The following is a 20,205-nucleotide window of genomic DNA, read 5'->3' on the forward strand; positions in this document are numbered from 1 at the left end:
TTATACAAAAAATAATTATACACAAAGATCACAGGAGAGTTCCAGAGCTTTTTTCTAAAATTAATAAAATTTATTATTACAGGGTAACAAATTATTTAACTATTTAAAGAAATTATATGGAATTATATTACAGTTATAACGCAGGCTGCATCCGGCGAATCTGAATGTGGTCGATCTAGAACAATAAGAAAAAGGGAACGTTAATATATTTTATTCTGATGTTTTATCTGGTGTAGGTAGTGCAGACGCATTGCTGCTGCGCATTTATCTTGCTTTATTTATGTATCTACAATCTCTGCACTTCGAAACAGATTCCAACTATCTTAAGATACGAAATATTGGTTCCAACAGTAGATACGATAACTAAAATTCTCATTCAATTCAAATGCAGTAACTTACCAATTTGCCTTCTAAGTACGTCTTCCCTAGATGCATTATACGCTGGCGGTGGATTACTGACCCTCATTGGTAAACTTAATCTATTAGGATTGGAGTTTTCATCTACCGAGTTCTCGGCGCTATTAGCGAACGTTGTCCTTTGGCTCCTATTCCACGTCTGTTGATAGGAACTTTCTGTGGTTATTGTGTTACATCTATTGTTAGTATGAGGAACATATTGCTCTGGTGACCAGTCGAATACGAAGGTGTGACTATAGTTGTGGGTGTAGGCTGTAGGTGTCCCGGACGGCGTAGGAGGCGTCGTCGTCACGTAAGGACTTAGGTCTTGGTGACAGACGTCAGGCACTTTTTGTAGCGCTGATTCTGACCATGTGGGACTTGGATTCCATTGATCAACCATTTCTGTTTCTGTTATGTTAAAATTTTTAGATCCCGGTCTTCTACTGGCAATGGATCCTGCTGAAACTGCTACTAATGTGTCGCCCCCTGAAGTGATAGTTAAAGGTGTACAACGTGGTGACATATTTGATATTGGTGTGTTTGATTTATCGTCTATACTTTTCCCTTTCCGCTTAGCATTAGGCTGGATCCTCGTATCCTCTATCCGTAAATTGTGGTATCTGAAATAGAAAACTAAAGTTACACATGCGGTATGGCAATCGTACTAACTGCGCAAGATCGTAACAAGTCAGAAAACAATTTCAAGATGAAGCTAATTTACACGTGCATTCCTTAAAACGACATACTTGATAGACAGCATGAGGTCATAGTGCAATTAACAAGATAATTTCTAGGCCATACTTGATATTTACCTAAATTCTGTGCTGTGAGATGATCTAACAATTTACTATTTCAAATTAATCGCGTTATGGCCATGAACGGTTTAATTCTATTTGCATAATAAACAATTGTTGACCATCAAATTGGAAAGTAGAATATCTTACCTATTTTCCTGCAGCGAGACTGAATAATCGACGGGTCCGTTGTCGGTTCTTTCGTAGGCGTAATGCATGGGTGTTAAGTGTGGCGGCACATGTGGTATATGAGGTTGTATACCAGGATTGGGCATCATGACAGGTTGGGTGCCATTGATGCAGACTGGTGGAGTCGGCGTGTACTGCATTGCTGGAGGGTAGACTTGTATGTCTGGCGGTGGCGGTCCATACATCCTCGTTGCAGCTTCGTACGCCAGCCCATAGTGTAGTTTGGATTGAACTGCGTAGTAATGGTAGAGCCACGGATTTGCTTTCATTACTGCTGCTTCTTGTTCACTGTAGACAATAGGACAGGGTTAGACTAAATTGCCATTTAAGTACATAAGGGTCAATTGGTTTGATAATTATACACACGAGTTAAAATTGGGACCTTATCTTCAGTACCACATCAACGGCCTGTGGTAGTCCACTATTAGATTTAGACTATTAGACTATTAGATCTACATGGGAACAGATTGCCGCTCTTTGCCATACTCGTAGTCCTCAGTACATTTACCATTAAAATTAAAGAGGCTGGCGCTCGATATTTATCTGAGCATAAAGCCAATAATAGGTTGTTAAAGCGTAAGAAACCTTGAACTCGAAATAGATCGTACCTAAGTTATGAGCTCCGCAAACAATTAAAATAACTTTTAAATGGTGATTGCATATAACTGGAAAGAATTCGCGTTAGTCTCAACGACATTGTTACAAGCTTTAGCCATTACTATAATAGTAAAGAGGAGTATAAAGTTTAATGTTTATATTGAGTAGGTTTCGTTTCGCCATGCGTTACGAGCACCTATTAATTATGTATCGAAGTAGTTTAGGCGATATTCCATTACACTAATCGCTGATAACGATAGTATATATTAGACTTGTAATGTGTTTAACAAGTCACTGTTGTTTAGCGGCCTTCCCACAAATACTTAAAATACAGTTTGCTGTCTGAGATTTTCAGATAAAGGAACTGCCTTTTCGAATAGCGAGAATTTTATCGCTTGCATTACAAAAGGGTTTTGATCAAAGCTTTTGACGAAACTTCTTTTGTTAAACAAATTAATTGTTAGTTATCTTAAATCGCAATGTCCTTAAACAAACGTATTGCTAATAAAATTTGTTAACAACTGCGTTCGTTACTAGTTAACAAATGATACGAACGTATGTTATCTACGTCACACATCTCCGATTGTCGACAAAATGAGGAACATTTAAACAAACGACATGTAGGTAATGACTGCGGGTAAGGCAAGGTGAATACACGGTATTGAATTTGTATTTAATGTAACCTTTCGCGCGAGTTCAGTTAACGTTTGTGTTGGCAACCTTTAAGATAGTGGATGCAGGGAAATGTCACATAGTTGGACTGAGCCCTGGACCTACACTGGTACAGGTGGGTTGAAAATACTTCGAAGGAATTACTGTGAGAATATCTATCTGAAGTAATATGCACCTTTAATATTTATGCGTTGCTTAACTAATGTTGAATATATAGGTAAGCTTCAACTCATTATGTGAGTGATTCACCAAGCATTTTGCACCTCCCGATGGCGAGTACCTACCTGTTTTATATTAGGTAGTTATTTATTATGTTGATTAGCATTTTTGAGTAGAACACTATTAGAAAAAAACATCTTTATAAAGAAAATTTCTTATTCTGTGAATGCTAAAATTACCTAATGAACTTTAACAATGTTTTTTTATGTCTAGGTACTATTATGTACGCTTAACTGACGCTGACAGTACATCAAAGTTTAGATATGTGTTGGACGGCGACAAATCGCTATTACATTCACTGCAAGTAAAGAGATACTGTTGTGAAGTATTCAGTACTTCAGCTCCGAAACCAAAAGGGCGTTTGGATAAAACGTTATTCCTATGTTTACACGCGTTCTGCATTAATAAACTTGACCCTTACGACCTTAGTGATTTATAGCTAGTCTGTGCTAACATTTTATTTATGCTAAAAGCCTTACTGAACGCTTCGGAGATATCGCAGAAACAGTAGGTAACTTATGCACATTAGATGCCATTAATTTTATTCTCATTTTGTATAATAAGTTGTTTGCATATTATTTAGTGGTTTGAACGGCCGACTTGAATTGAGGTGTTAGGAAGATACATCTTAATGTTTGTGGAGGTGTCAAAGAAGATATACTTTAGATTTAAGTGCGAAAACAAAAGTTTAGGTTAATATAAGTAGGTAGTGTTTTTTTCTTCTTCATTAGTCATTTTGGGCAGCTGACGTGTGTACAGAAATGATTCACGAGCTTTATCATCATAAGTTCAAACACGTATTTAGTTAATTATGTCAATGTAAATCTGCCAACGGCTATATAATGTAGTAGAACCATTTAACTGAGATCCTTTAAAGATAATTTTCAAGGTTCAGGCATTCTAGTTAGACTTTTTTATATTGTCTACATAATCCGGTGCTTGTTATGCATAACCGAGTTAATGGAATGTTGGAAATCAACGTATCCGTCCATGTTCTCAGTTTCCCGCCAATTTGTGCGTCCGCGCAGCCTGAACGCATAAATCTCGGCGACATGACGTAGGCGGCCGACATGTTGACAATTTGTTGTCGTTCACCGTATCACTTGTACATGCCATAGGTGTGTATAAACGAGCGTTAAATTACTACTCGGTTTATTTCAATATTGAAATTTAATTTGAGGATCTGGACTAGCAATCTCAACAGCTACGAGAACCACGTGTAGGTTAAGTAGACGGTTCTAAAGTTCAAAGAGGTGAATCAAATTAAGCGTGGTTCACAAGCTTTTTTGTGCCTTGGAATTTTCAGCCACTACGAAATGTTGTGGTTACCGATAATGCAGCTAGAAAATAAAGCTCGAGACGCCATTAAATCAGTTATTCACGTAAGCCGGGCTCATTATTAAAAGCAACAGTATTTGTCAGTGGAGAGCACGAAGTAACATGAGTAGGTTGCGCAAGAGCATCAGCGCAGAAACGTGACAAATGACGCAATCCCGCGAACAATGCAACTGAGCTTGTGAGCACAGCGGATTTATAGCCACCACCGTATAACATTTGGTGCAATTTGTAAAGTGGAGCGGTAGTGTTTACTCTACTAAAGTCGAAATTACTCCTATAACTTATATTATGATATATTTTAAACAACAATACCCAGTACATAATTACTTATCTAAAGAAGCAAAAAGCTCGTACAAATATCCTTAGCTTCTAATAATACGGTACAAACGCCATTGATACACAGGCTTTTGTCATTCTCAGAAAATAATTCATGTTTTCAAACGTTGGATCTAAGTAAAACCAATTTGTTTACCCGTCTAGTTAATTGCTTGAAAACCAAAGCTCTTTGAATTTCATAACGTGCATTTTGAAGTAACTACGGGCAAAATTAAGCCTTTTAACGGTAGGTAAATGGTCTTCAGGTGTTATTATCGCTTGAATGTCTGCTTATGACATGCACCGCTCCCTTCAAAGACCTAAGTGGCTAAGGACTGCGCCACCGCCCTTTGTGCCTGATTGTTTAGGTCAGCTGGACTGTCACCCACTCGCCCATTCAAATTAATTTAGATTTACTATCTAAATAGCGCCTACCACGACTAATATGAATCGGTCTTGTCACTGTAGGCCGAGTCATAATGACTTTGTTCGCGCCGATTATTATCTAGATGCCTAATCCGGATTGTGAATAGTGTTGAATTTAATGTTTAGGAAAGTGTTAAGTCAGACGTTATCTTAATTACGCCTTTAATGGCCCTTAAGCGCAAGGAGTTCCTAGGGAAATGTTTTGCATTGTTGTAGAATCTCTTCTAGCAGCTGTGCGCTTTTTGTTGCAATCCTCAGTCCGCTTATCTACAGTGTATTATGTGATGGATGATAGGAGGCAACATCTTACTCAACAATGTCAGTAAACATTTTTTTCAACATGGCTTTCTAAACAAAAGTTTACTCATACCAATCGAGCCATACATCTCGAACAAATTTACAAAATTAGCAGCAGTTTTCGTGTATTTTCGTGCTATAAAATATAGACGGTTGTATCCGCCGGGTCCATCGATCAAACCCGGCGCTTGTTAAACACCGTTTCTCACATCACAACAATAGCCCTTTGCAGGCATATTTCAAGCCATCCCGATAGTAACATCGGCCGGCCGATCGGCTTGCGAGGCTCGCCCCGGCTCTATAAATCACCCCCTTACAATATTTATTCTCTGTAAAGCTTCACTACGGACTCTAGATGTTCGATCGAGTTTTAACACTCGATTGCATAGAACAGAAGAGATAAATATTCGCAATAGAGCTTAGGAAATGATCGCGGGAGATCAAAAGCGGGTCTGAACTGATGAACTATGTTCTGATTTATTTAATAAGGAAACTCGAAAAACAATCGACAAGTCTGGGTTTCGACCTATCGCCTTGGAGCTTTGACCCTATCTGGCTCTTATATTCTGCAGTCCTATTCAAAGTTTGTTACATATTTCCAGTTCGCCTCTACCGATTAGAAACATCTGAAAGCATTCAGCGAAAGTTGTCTCGGTATCGGTGTACGCAAACTGTCACTAGAGCATGTGTGATCGTTAAATCTAATTTATTGCTGAAAGTGCTTGCAAACTAACTTAGATTCGAAGCCAGCCATGTTGAAATCGAAACACGAGCAAAAAATCAAAGAATAGACCAAATAACGAATGCTCTGAATGAAAATGATTACGTAGTGTATCATTAGAAGAAGTCAAATATAGGTTACTTCAATCAAGACAAGTAAACAAAATGAAACATAATTGGCCTTCTAAAATTGCTAGACTATGATTGTGACTATTAACGCCAATTAACAAGGCATAGAAAAGTTATGGTTGGCACATGAGTGGAATTTATAATGGATTGTCTTCCTATTTAGAAAACATGACTGTGTACGTACAACTTTATTTCATTAATTGGATAGCGTATATCAACGTCTAAGGTATGTAATACGTATGTTGACTGTTGGACTATTGTTGCATTTTTTAATATTGTTTTTTGTTACTAGGGAATTGTGAACTAGCTAAATTACACAAAATTAAACCAAAGGCCAAAATTAAAACCGATTTCGATCTAAAGTCATTATGATTATGATCGATTTTTGACAATTATATGGAATTTCTGCCAATAAGATTTTGTTCTATAAAAAAGAGACTATGAATTGACATCGGTTATTAATTTCTGTTGCTAATTGTTAACTCTCAAAGATTATGACCAATTTGGCACTCCAAATATTATTGTCTCCACTTGAAACTATCTTCTTCAAACCTCATAAATTCTTAAACAACAATCGAGTTTGCATCAACAATAGTAAGGGCCGTGTTTACGCGAGAGGCGTACGTCGTACGACGTCATCTAGTATTGATATCTCAATAGGGAAGTCTGTAAGTGACCGCGTTAAGTTATGACCGTAATTTTTCAAAGTCCGCGCACCGTGGGCCGGTGGAATTATCGGTTCGGTTAATAGTGTGGCTTTGGGCTCAATTAGTTTGCGAGCTTTACTTTCTGAAATACGTGGAGTTATTGTTCTTTTAAGCTTTTTAGTTTTGTATCACGTTATTTTGTTTGAGAATTTTATTTTCTTGGGTTATTTTATTTGAACTGGGGTTGGATCGAAAGAAGATCTTGTTTGTTCACTCATTTCCAAATAAGGCACATTTGAATAATTCAACTATCGATGTGTGATTTAGCACCATTCACTGATTAATTGGATTAAGTGCAGTTACGCTATTTGTCACTTTGTCAGATAATTTTAAATAAACCGATGCCTGCAACATGTATTAGTGTATATTAGTGCCCACACACTTTAAAGTATAAACAGCATGAAGAAACAGATTCAAATGATAAAGGTATTAAGAGCTAATATAAAGTTTCCTAAAGTTTCAACAATTACTATAAATAAACATTTATAAGGTAATTCACGTCACTACACCTAGACTCCTAGTCATACCAGTCACAGATTACCCAGACACATCCCATAAAAGGAAATATAGCACGTTGCATCTTGGAATTAAAAAAATGTTGTCAAGATGGATGCAAACATGCCTTGTAAAATTATCTCCAATTATGGTTTAATTCATAATTACCAAGTTGGATCGCACGGCAGTAAACATAATTGGTTGGTGCTTGAACACCGGTATTTTAACGATAAATATCGCAGCTTTTAGTATTTGGTTTACATGATATTGTGATATTGTTTGATAGAAAGGTTTAATTTGATGTGTGGGTCGATAAAGATGGTTGGAGAAAATAGAGGTTTAGTTTAGTGAGTGGTTTAAGGGAGGTCTTTTTAGGTGCTGATTTTTTGCTATTAAGATTTGAAGAGAATGCTAGAGAGATGATGCTTGAATATGATTACTTACTAATATAATGTTTTACCTTGAATACTAACGTTTCATTACCGATTATGATATAACCGATTCAAAACTTGATTTAGAAATAATAATCCCGGTGACAATACCTAGCCCTCTTTTTTCAAAAATAGATCTTATAGATTAATAAAGATTGTACTCGTAATAATATATCGTAGTAATCCGTAAAAAGAAACTTCAATGAAAATAATACATTGTGACTTTGTCATTAGACCTAATAGTAAAAAAAGCTTACAAATTGCAATTTTTTAAATCATAATTTCGTAATTCGGCTACTCCATTTCTTACCTACTCTCCGTGCATATAATTTGAGTTATTCTGTGATAGAATTTATTTGAGTTAGCCAGTAACACTAAATGTAATTTAAGCCGCTTTATATTAAATCGCGATATTAGTTACTTTACTGCTTTATTCAAGTGTTTGCATTTACTTGAGCTTTTGACGTTTATGAATGTATTATGTAATTATTGCTGTGTTACTAGGTATGTTTAAATGTATAGGTATATTTAACATATACCTATCTATTGTTAAAACTTGGGCGTAGGAACAGTTCTTAAACACGTTTATAAATTATTCCTAGTCTGAAAGTCTTGAATTGTGATGATTACTTTTAAATAATACAGACGACACTGGATAATTCAAACCTTTGATAATTTGAACCTCTTGGGGCCCCGAAGCTATCACGAGGTCCCTAATACATTTTTGTGCACTCAGTAATTCGAACAAAAAAGTCATTGCTACGTAACCATGACTCGTTAATTCGAACTCATCGGCGTCAAACTCTCGATAATTCGAAGTTGCAGAGAGAAAGGAACAGAAAGATCTCAGAGTTTGCAGAGGTAAACACATAAGCACTTGTTTTGAGTAGTGTAATTGGTTTTTTGTACCGTTCTATTCAATTAAATAAATAAATAAAATTAAAAAAATATCTGACGAAAGTTCAAATTTTAGACCATTCTTCCATGTGGTAATTCAAAAGTGCTTTGAATTTCGAATTAACGAGAGTCGACTGGAATACTTTTAAGGTTCAATTTAATACACATAATATTAAATCGGTTAAAAGGACGGTAAAATGGACGCTCTTATGAATGTCATAGTAAGTGATATCTAGACTTGTATTAAGACACGTGTATATGTGTGTGGAAATTATTGATGAAAACTGAATGTAACTATTAACCTTTTCAAGAATAACAGGCGTGCAATATTTACCCCAATAGGTCACAAAAACATGAAATTAATTAATTATAGAAATAACTCTAATCTTCTATGACAAGTCGAACACTGATATTTAATTATGAAACATATAATTTAATGGTTCTAATAACAACTGGCTTAACATGATTGGTTAGACTTGTAATTATTTGTAATACCATAGTCAAATAGTAATGCGAATGGATAAATCGCTTGAAGAAATATTAAAGGGCAATAATTTTCCAATGATTGCTATGTGCCTCACCCAATGGACCTGTGAGGTGACTTATTACTAGTATGATACCCTCAAGAAATATTATTATTTGTAATTGATATTAAGTGCAGAATTTCTAGTCGTGAGTATTGATTTTAAACGATTTTGTTATGTTTTCTACGACGATCTACGGATCAACAGAGGACTATCACGAGTTTTTGATAATAATGAAGATCCAATTTGCAATTCAACTTTAAAATATATAATAAATACCTATTTACTTATAGTAAAGTAAATTATGACAGACAAAAGGCCCACAATGCATTTGTAACTCCTGTGGCCGGTTATCCGTGTCTGCTTGTATACCGACAAAGTCAAAATTATTTATTTAAAATAGATCGGGAAGACACTTTTGAGCGACAAAGCAAATGTTACAATATCAAAAAATCTGTCTGTCGGTCAGTCTTCTAGTGAAGCTTATCGCGTCTCATACAATAAAAAAAATAACAAAAACCAGCGCTCAATCTCAAATCAGACAGATACTTTCTACGTATGGTAAAGTATACTATGAAATAATGTATACAGCTACTCACCTTAACACCTGGTTAGTGCACACAATGACAGGTCGCTGTGAGTTCTCCAGGTTGTCCTTGAGCTGCAGTACTGCGTGCACCCAGAGGAACTGACCGGAGCGGCGCTGCAGTCGAAGCAAGGCGATGCAGGAACGCTCCTGTTCTGATTGCGTTACTGTGGGCGATTGGAGAGGGTTGGTAGTTAGAATAAAAGTATAGTTGATAACGTGGTAAACATAGTGACTTTCAAGTAAAATGATGATAAAAAATAAAGATTGTGCTTGTAGTCATAATAGTCAAACTTAACGTAAAGAACAAATATGCTAAAGTAATAAATATGTACTTGGCTAATTTTTTTGCTGTTTCTAAAATGTTTATAGGTACGCAGATAAACTCTTACTTTCTAAGACCATAGTCTAACGTGAAGAATAAGTTGCGCAAAAGTAATACTTGTTTTTGTAGACGTTGCCAAAATGTTTACAGGATTAAGTCCTGTAGATAAGAAAGAAGAAGCGTTTACAAACATACAATTTCAACCGGGCACGATGACATCCAGACCCGAAACCACAATTTGTGGATCACACAAATAGTTGTTTCGTACGGGTATCTAACCCGTGACACTTTGCACGGAAGTTGCCCAGCCACCGCGCCAACCGTGCATTCAAATTTTACATCCTTGATATCACAATTCAGCATAAGCTAGCTCTGCCTACCCCTTCAAGGAAGCACAAGCACTATGTCATGGCAATAAAAATAATAATCCTCAAAAAAATTAGATCCTGCATATTAATAAAGGTCTTTATGCAAAATTTTTTGTTCACAGATTATGTTCCGTACATAGAATATTTTTTATATCGCACATCGCACATCGTCTCATCACTACTAAATAATTGATACTTGTTAACCTTTTTTGTCGAACAATAAAGTACTTAATATAGTTTTTATGTACACTTTGTAAATAACACTTTGTAGTTATTAAAATGTACAATGTATATGATATGTAGTGTGTTACATGTATAAAAACATTGACAGTTTTTTTGTTTCGAATTTGTATATTTCATTGATGAGATATGTCCCGCTGTTTGCTTTTTAAATTAAGTGCTAATCTAAATATCCTGGAGTGAATGACGTCATTTTTATGTATAGACAGCACTATGAAGATTTAAGATCCTTTTTGTTTCAAGACTGTTAATACTCCGTTACATACATTTATATTACAATTTCTCAGTAGTAGCACGGAGTCTGGAAACATGCCCGGTATATGGCAATACACTCACCACCCATTACATGGGACTTACAACGTAAATAGTGAAAAGTGTGTGAAAACATTTTACACTGTACAGTGGCATTACGTGTGTACCTCTGCTTACCCCTTCGGGGAAAAAGGCGTGATGATGAAAAACAGAATACTGCATTACAGAGTATAGCAAACATGCCTGTATTTATAAAGTTGGACAATTAAAATGGGAAGCAAAACTAAAACGTCTTATGCTTCTGCTGTGTGTGTGTGTTCGTGTGTACAAACAAACCAGTTGTAAGAAATTATAAATACACAAATACACAATCACAATATCGGTGTGAATAGTTATAATTGAATAGCCCTAAAATTAGAACGTCGTTAATATAAAGATTATCGAGGTGCGGTTCACACTGGGACAAACATATACCAAAAGTTCCAAGACACAAGCTAATCACATTCAAATATTAACTTTCAGACATATAGATAGGGTTCTTATTTCTTTGACTGTAATCCAACATAATACAAGGTGTTTGCCTTTGACAATGATGTTATGATAGTAATTTACATGCGCCAGGAATGGTCTTCCGATCATACGAATCGCCGTAAAAGGCATTCGATTCTAACGTCCATCGAATCGTCATAAATGGTTACTCGTTTTGTTTGTCGATCATTCGGAGATAAATCGATTCTCGATTCGTATGACCGATGTTTACGAAATCAATTTGTTGTGTTTATCGATACCTAACGATGCTAATATGAGTTGTGATCATCGCTAGTTAGTTTTATTTGTTTATAGTTACTGTAGCGTTTTATTATGTTTGAGCTTTCTCTTATAAAGTGATTCGACGTTATTATTTATAGCTAAACGATTGTAAGTATCGATTATCATTTATTGGTATTTAATCGGCGAGCCCTTTTTATAGTTTTGAAATATAAATGGACGTTTTTAAATTGAGCACGATTTACTTAAATAGGTGAGTTTGGAAACGACTAAGATTGTTATTGCCTTTACATTTTCTGGTGCAATAAACAGTTAGTTGCCTTTTTATTACTTCTAGTTAAACATTAAATTAATTGCACCGTGTAAAATCTGTACATGATATACGATGGTGGCATTTCTACAAGAATTTAAAGTTCGTTATCGATTTACATAGTAGGACGATGTCTAAAATGATGTCAGGAATATGGTATTAGGCTGGAGTGGGGGACTAGGGATTCATTAACACATTGAACGCCGTGGTGGCCACCGGTGACCGACGTTAGCGGAGGATTTACCTTCAACAGTTTTCTATTGGCAGTCAAAGACTTAACATAATATGTATAAGACTCGTATATGTTACAAATGTTCCTATGTAAATATTACTTTGAATAACCACGATTGAAGTAGGTTACAGTCTAGAACAGAATAATATTTATTATTTAATACAGCACAAAGATATTTATTGTTTATTTTATTATCGTGAGTACACCGTATTCGGCTATCGATTTTACCGATTATTTCGAATATTCATAAGACCGTGGGATACTTATTCAAATATCCCGATAGTCTTTAAATATACAAGGAGTTTATTAATACTAGTGCCTATTAAAATTATATTAAAACAGTTTATTGTTTTTACATAAATGACTAAGTAAATAGTCAATTGAATTATGTACTTGGATACTGTTGTAAAACATACAGTACGATTATATTAATTATTATTTGTTTTTATATGTATATTGCTATTACTTACAATTTAAATGTTTTAATGAATAATTTATTAAATTTTGCTTCGTAAGTGCAATTCCTAAGCAATGAGTTCAATTTCTAGATCAGACATAGGTTTAATTGGGGTTTTATCGGTTTTTTGACAACTTTTCAGTAATAGCGTGGGCCTGAAATTGTGACCGGTAAATGGCCATAGCTCTAATAATTTATACACCTCTGTCTATCCCATTGAGAATTAAAAGGTGTGACTTGATGTATGTATTTATTAACAAATATCCTGGTCACTGGTTAAGTCGAGGAGGTGTAACTGCAAGCGCGACTGTGCCAAGACTTTATGCTTAGTCATTCTGAATCAAAGTTTAAAAATCATCCTATATACGTATGATTTAAACACACAGATCCGGTAATAACTGAGAAGACATAGACACCAGAATAATTTATTTATTAGTATTAATTTATTACTTATTTATCAACAATTATTTGAATAATTAATTCATTGCGCTACCTCCATTGGATCCGTGTTGAGGTAGTGATATCTTAAAAACAATGTTAATTTGCTACCGGGGTTTTTCGTACTATAAATGTAACTCATGTTTCCATGGAAATGCTAAACATATACAACCTATGAATCACACTAATATTATAAACGTAAAAGTTTATTTGTTTGGATGTTTATCCGTCAATATCGCTGAAACTAATCCCAACTAACAATTTTGCCCTATAACCAAACCTTATATCTCAAAAAAGCTGGGTAAATGATGTATAAAGGTTTTGGTGGTGACTGATTGTTGTGTAAAAGCGTTTGACAACACAGTTTGGCTCTATAAGTTTATATAGCAAAAACGACCTATTAATAGTTGATGTAAAGGTTTACTTCACGACTTTATATAGCTGTTATAGTCAGGCGTTATAGCAACCTCCATTGTGACTAGTATACAACGATTGAACTTCATAACAGTTTTAACTGTCACCCTAATGCGCCTAATTTGCGCAATAAAGGTTCGAAACGAACTCCTATGTGTCGTTTGTTAAAGTAGAGATGACAACTCAGGAATAGGACGATATTACGATATTGAGGGTTTTAAGATCATCGTTACAGTACACAGTAATATAGTGGGCACAAAAAGTCTACATCGGAGTGATTTGGTGATACAGCTGAGTTTCAAATTATATTTATATAGCTTAATTGTCTTATAAAAGGTTGTTAATGCCCATTATAGCTGTAGTGATAAACTTATATCACAAATACACTTTTTAGAAGCAGATTGTTTTTTTATAACTATTATAGTTCCTCTATTACACTACAGTACTATAACGGAGATCTTATGTGTTTTAAAACATTATTATTGTGTATAAAGTTAGGCTAGCAATGCTTTTAAATGATAATTCCGTTTTGTAAAAGCACTTCTATCGCTCTTCTACAACAATATTGACATTTGAATAATTCCTTTTGAAGACCCATTTATAGAAAATGGTTCCGTACAAAATACAGTTCATGTCAGTGATGAAATGGAGAATAATTCATTTGTGGACAGCGATTCCAGGTGTGACAGTTTTTCAGATTGTTTTGATTGATTCAACTGAAAAAAAAACCAGCAACTACGAGATGGTTTGAAGCATTGGGCTATTAATTATAATATTTCACCTATTACATGGGACTTACAATATAAATAATTGTGAAATGTGGGTGTACACAGTGGCATAACGTGCCATAATGTGCACCTCTGCCTACCCCTTCGGGGATTAAAGGTGTGACGATATGTATGTACGTAGTTATACTTCTCTGACGTCATACGTAGTACCTACACAGATTTATAAACCATAACATTTATTCATTAACAAAAGTATTCATCATATTTATGGAATAAGGACAAAAAATAAAACAAAAATAACAAACAAGCTCAAAAGGAACCCTAATTTCATGTAATGGTGGATGTAATTTATCATAATGAGTACTATAGTAGAGTTAAGGAACCTGGAACTATGTTTATAACTTAAAATAAGAAATTATTTTAGTAAAAGCTCATTAATTCAAAGGGGGCATTCAAATATGTCGTAAATCCATACATAGTTTATCAGTAAAATTACAGTCGCACAACATTTTCCTCGTAAGAGACAAATAATTCGATTAAGTACAAAATAATATCTTACTCACCACGATACCTCGTCACTTTTCTTATTTTTTTATTTCTCTTCTAAAACACTGAGACACTGCAGCGACGTGAACGAATGTAAAATGAATGAATGATGAATTTTAGTGATGTAATGGAATCATGAACTCTTTTACAGTACCCAAAAACACTTTAGTAGTGCTGCGGTGGCTTATATATCACAAAATTGTCATGCCTGATACCCATATAGTTCTACTTTAACACTGAATGGAGATATAATTGCGCCACTTTCTTTGTAGATGCACCTTCTTTGGCCTTTTATTTGACCACCGTTTAGTTTTTACAAAACGTTCTATGGCCTTCTATAAAACTAACTTTTGTTGGTTGGGAATGAACGGATTTTGATGAAATTTGGTGTACAGACAGTAATAGCTGATTTCGGTGACAGGATACTTTTTATCCCACGGGAAAACGAGTAAAGTTGATAGCAGAAGCTATTATGTACATAAATTCACGACTTTTTCCCGTTGGAGTAAGCAGAAACTAAAGTACGTACCTACTACACTTGTTGAATACTTTTTTAGCTTTCGACACATTTAATTATACCCGTTAACCCGGAGAAATCACAGAAAGAAAATTAATTTCCCACAAATATTTCACACGGTGTTCGATTCTTAGGTACTATGAAGTTCGGGTCAGCAAGTTATGTAGTTAATTAACCCAGTACCATAGAACAGTTGACAAGGCAGTAAAATCTATCAACATATTATATTATTGACAAAGCTCTAAATCATTCGTCATTACGCAGGATTTCAATTAAATCTCTATTGTAGTTATGATTTATATTCCTTGTGTATATAGATATTCTTGTTTTGTAATGTATGGAGAAGGATAGCATTTTGGTTTGGTTAAGCTAGACCAAGTATAAGTATAACAAGTATAATGAGTAGCTACTTTTATACTTAGTATGAATTTGTAAGAAGCTATAAAATTACAATGAAGTAGTCATTAGCTGAGGTTTCTGTCTGGATATACATGAATGAATCAAAGGTATGAGCTAACAAATGTATGTATAGTATTTTAGACAAATCAAAAATTTGTACCGATATAAAACAACAATACAATTTGAAGTATCAATAACAAAAAGTAATAATAAAAAGCAATCAAAGCAGTTACCGCTAAACCAAAGCCAATACAACCCAAAGGTCACCGCACAAGCCGAGCCGTCCTTGTCATTACCGATTATCGAATCATTCGAATGATGACTCGACTACGATGCATTGCCAAGTACGATTCCGATTCAACAAAGATCGTTACTCTATTCTGTCATTCGAATATACATCTTATGTCGTCGTGTCAGTTGAATTATTTGAAATTCGAAGTAAGGATATACGTTTGTAGGAGAGTAATGAGGGTTAATGCCAGCCGATCATTTGTGCAATCTCGACTGTTGGTTTTAGAGGAAGAGATTGACGACTGTTGCGATTGTAGGTCGACAAACTGCCCGTGTGTTTACTCCCCGGTATGTATGGGCAAAGTGGGTTTGATTTGCGAGCTGTATTCAGAGCTCTGCCTACGCGCACCTTAACGAATGACATAATGATATGAATGTAAATTGTAGTAATTAATTCTCATTCTAACTAGAAATAGGCGTAGATTTAGATTAAATGTTCGACACGTAAGTTATGAGCTCCGTATTTCAGTCAACTGATGTTTTGAGAGTTAATAATGTTTCAGTTTATATTAAGAGTCCATTTTGAAGTAAATTGCAATTTTAAGGGCCTCGACATATTTAAAGCCCAGATTTTATGGATTGTTTATGTGTAAAGATGGTTGTAAACTGATGATTTTATTATAATGTCGATACTTTATTACTCCGCACCTCTATTTGTCTGACATTTGACTTATGAACATCTTAGCGTGAATCCTCGGAAAGTGTTCCAATTTCGGATTTACCAAGTTTGTGTCAAGCGCGAAGTCACGAGTTTTGCGCGAGATTTTGAAAACAGAACACTGTATTGCACACATAGGGTTGGGAATCGCTGAGTAATATTTAGTCGAGTGCTCGATTTAGTCGATATAATCGCTCACGTAAGGGAAGGTTCACACACGATCGTCACGTCGCCGTCGCGTCAAGTCGACAGTCGACTTTCTCTAACGTGTGTTGACGCAGATAAGTTTGTGTTAAACGCTTTTGTGTTGTCGTAGGTTATCGAGCGATCGCACGCAATGTGCCAGATAGTCGATTGTCATCTTTTCGCAACATTGGCTTTTGGTACATGCCCAAACACTTGGCCCACTTGTCAAGATCGTTGTTTAAAATATTGTTCTAACAGGTATCGTACAACGTAATTGAGAACTTTATAACCAATGGCCTCAGGGTGACAGCTAATCTCCGTCTGAGTTTGTTTTAAGAACAACATTGTTAAGTTCTTTGACATTACAACTAAAAGTTTGACAGAGTACTTATCAGTGTAAACTTGGTTTGAAAAATATTTGCGCAGACACGATTTTGCGACATGAAACTATCAGTCATGACAAAAATGACTAACGTTACGTATAAACTTAGTATTTAGTGAGTCACGTTAGGAAAGTAGTTGCTAATCTAGTCATATTTAAAAGTTCCCACGGTTTCGGACTGGGACACTAGAGATGCTGTGTATACGTCATTAATCACAAACAATGCTCAGACGCAGTCATTTAGACAACTATTAAACCGCGCAGTTTACAGCGAGATTGACGGGTCTAGTTTGCGCACGAGTTGATGTTATGGAATTACGTTAGGAGTACGATATGTAATTTGGTGATTGAGTTTGTAATGGCTTTTTATTGTGTTATCATGGTACGCGTGTGTATGGTATGAAAAAAATATATTTGCTCAACGTCACGCCTTTTATCCCCGAAAGGGTAGGCAGAGGTGCATATTTCGGCACGTAATGCTGCTATACGGTGTACACCTATTTGTGTTGTAAGTACTATGTAATAGGGGGTGAACCTATTGCAATATATTGGGCACAGTTCCAGACTTCGTGTTACTACTGAGAAATTTTCGAAAAACTGAAAATTATTAACTGGTATTAGGTGATACATTGTTAATCACTGTGTTCTTCACAAAAACCCACAATTTTTTCCTTAGTATCAAACTCAGAATTAATTTCATTAAATAGTGCCTGTATATAACAGAAATAAGTGAAGTTATATGAATACTTACTTAACCGATGTTTACTCTGAGCTTCCTTGCAGCAGTCTGGATGCAGTAGATGGTACCAGCTCACCCCGTGCAGCGAACTTCTCTCCCAGCCCAAATGCCACTCGCTACTGGACAGACAGAAAACAAATATTATTAGTATTATAATTTAATGGAAGTGGTAAAAGAATATGGTTCAGAAAAGACTAGAACGTCACATGGTTTCTGGATTGATATTACAAAAAAAGGGCGTGATTTAATTTCATTAAAAAACGTAGTTGAGAGGTTTCCGTGTAGTAGAAGTAGTTAAAATATAAGCTGATAATAATGTGTGCACTTTTTAACTACGATCTCCAACCCGCTTGCCAAGCGTGGCGATTGTACCTAGATTGGAAATGGTAAATCCTCTTTTTTATTACATTCCTCATTAATTAGATAAAAAGTAATTTTGTATGGTCTATTCTATACAATTTATAGTCTGAATTTCAAACGTACATCTGATCCAGGAAGGAAGTAAAGTCTAAAACTAAATAAAAACGAGCTTAATTCCAAGGCAAATAAAAAAAAAAAAAACACAAAACATTAATTAAACTGAAATCAGACCAGTATTTGGGACTATTATGCAAACATTATGGAACGAGAATCGAACCGACTATTGTAACGTTCAAGGTTCGAATGATTGATGAATGAGATGACCCTAGCTGATTGTGTTGTTTCAAGTTCATATTCATTTTACTTTTAATCGGTTTTCATTTTGTAATTTTTAGTTTCATTGTGTCTTTTAATTGCAGTTAATTCATTCATTATATAATCTTGCTGTGAGCATAAATGATAATGCGTATACAGGATGTAAATGAAACTCTCAAACACTCCAAACAGATGATGGTAAAATACGAGTCTTATTTTCAAAAAAAAAAATAATAATAAGGAATTCAATGTTTATTTGATGTAATAATAGTTATAATCCACTGGTTAAGGCTGATTTTCGTAATAAAAAATAACAATGAGGCGTTTTTTGGGCGCGTTGCATATACACTCTTTTAAAAATTTGTCAGTAATTTTGTGTGCGATGTACAGTGGAACTATCTAATTTGGTTATACAAAAAAGCACATTATGTGCGCAATCTTATACTTATACTATAACTTTACTAATATATGAAGCTGAAAAGTTTATTTGTTTGTTTGAACGCGCTAATCTCCGGAACTACTGGTCCAATAATAGGAATCATTCTTTCGATTTGAATCAAACATAACACTACGATCTATGGAAGCTGAGCAGGGCGGGCGATACCACACGGAAGTAGCTAGTTTTTGGTTATAAAAAACACATAGTCGTTATTTAAATGGTATTAAACATATCTAAATATCAAAAACGTTTCAAACAAAAGGATCTCTTATGGTTAAGTGGTAGCTAAAGGTGAATGTTAAACAAGTGGTCTCGAGTTTGGTGTATATGTACAAATTGCAACGATAACTAGTATACACCAACACATCGGCACAACTATCGCTACACACTATCCCTGTGTGGGTATTCCGTAGTAATGTGCATAAAAACGTTTGACCATTACGCACACATTGGTATATATTATAAATTTTGTGTCGGTATATGTATTTTTATAATTTAATAGATGGGTAAGGTTAAAAATATTTACAATTGATGATATGGTTCAACATTTTCACTGAACTAGACGTAGTGCTCGTAGACGAGTGGTTTAACGAGCTTGCTCTAATCGTCTCCGTCTACGCCGATGTGGGTTCGAAACCAGCAAAACGTATTTTTTAGATGTATTTTATTTCGTTGTTTGTCTTTGTTAAGTTTATTTTTGTTTTCTGTATAATAAAATCAGACTATAAAAGAAGCATTTAAGTCGGTAAATAAAACGATATCTATTTTATTACATATAATTTATTTTTATAGAAATAAAGTATAAATATTGGATATAAATCAAATAAAAAATGTTATTAATTGTTTTCATAAACAATTTTTTATTAATTAATGATTATTACAAAAAAAATATTATTAAATATTAATTTTTATTATTAATTAAACAATAATAAATTAAATTTTAATATTGTATATTACTTATTATTAAACAATAAGAAACATTATATATAATATATATTTTTTAATATTAAAATTTAAAATTAAAAAAGTGTTAAAAAATAAAATTATTATAAAAATTTAATTAAAACATTTTTTTCCAAATTTCCGCTTCACAGTAAATATTGTTA

General features: G+C 34.6%; 1 protein-coding gene across 6 annotated transcripts in view; it reads right to left on the minus strand.

Moving 5' to 3' along the window:
* The window catches only part of LOC118277877 (PAS domain-containing protein cky-1), a 144,358-nt gene that overhangs the window by 7,609 nt on the left and 116,544 nt on the right, over positions 1 to 20,205 (minus strand). For 2 of the 6 annotated variants that reach the window (XM_050700415.1, XM_050700419.1), the window contains exons 8-10: positions 17,998 to 18,104; positions 9,749 to 9,902; positions 1,344 to 1,670 (exon numbers count right to left, since the gene is read on the minus strand). In XM_050700415.1, the coding sequence (XP_050556372.1) occupies positions 1,344 to 1,670; positions 9,749 to 9,902; positions 17,998 to 18,104 (588 nt within the window). Of the gene's footprint in view, positions 1 to 399; positions 1,033 to 1,343; positions 1,671 to 9,748; positions 9,903 to 17,997; positions 18,105 to 20,205 lie in introns of those variants that run through there. The other 4 variants (XM_035596874.2, XM_050700418.1, XM_050700417.1 and 1 more) reach the window with 4 other exon arrangements.

This window comes from Spodoptera frugiperda, chromosome 18, assembly GCF_023101765.2.
Source record: "Spodoptera frugiperda isolate SF20-4 chromosome 18, AGI-APGP_CSIRO_Sfru_2.0, whole genome shotgun sequence".
NCBI classification, from domain to species: Eukaryota; Metazoa; Arthropoda; class Insecta; order Lepidoptera; family Noctuidae; genus Spodoptera; species Spodoptera frugiperda.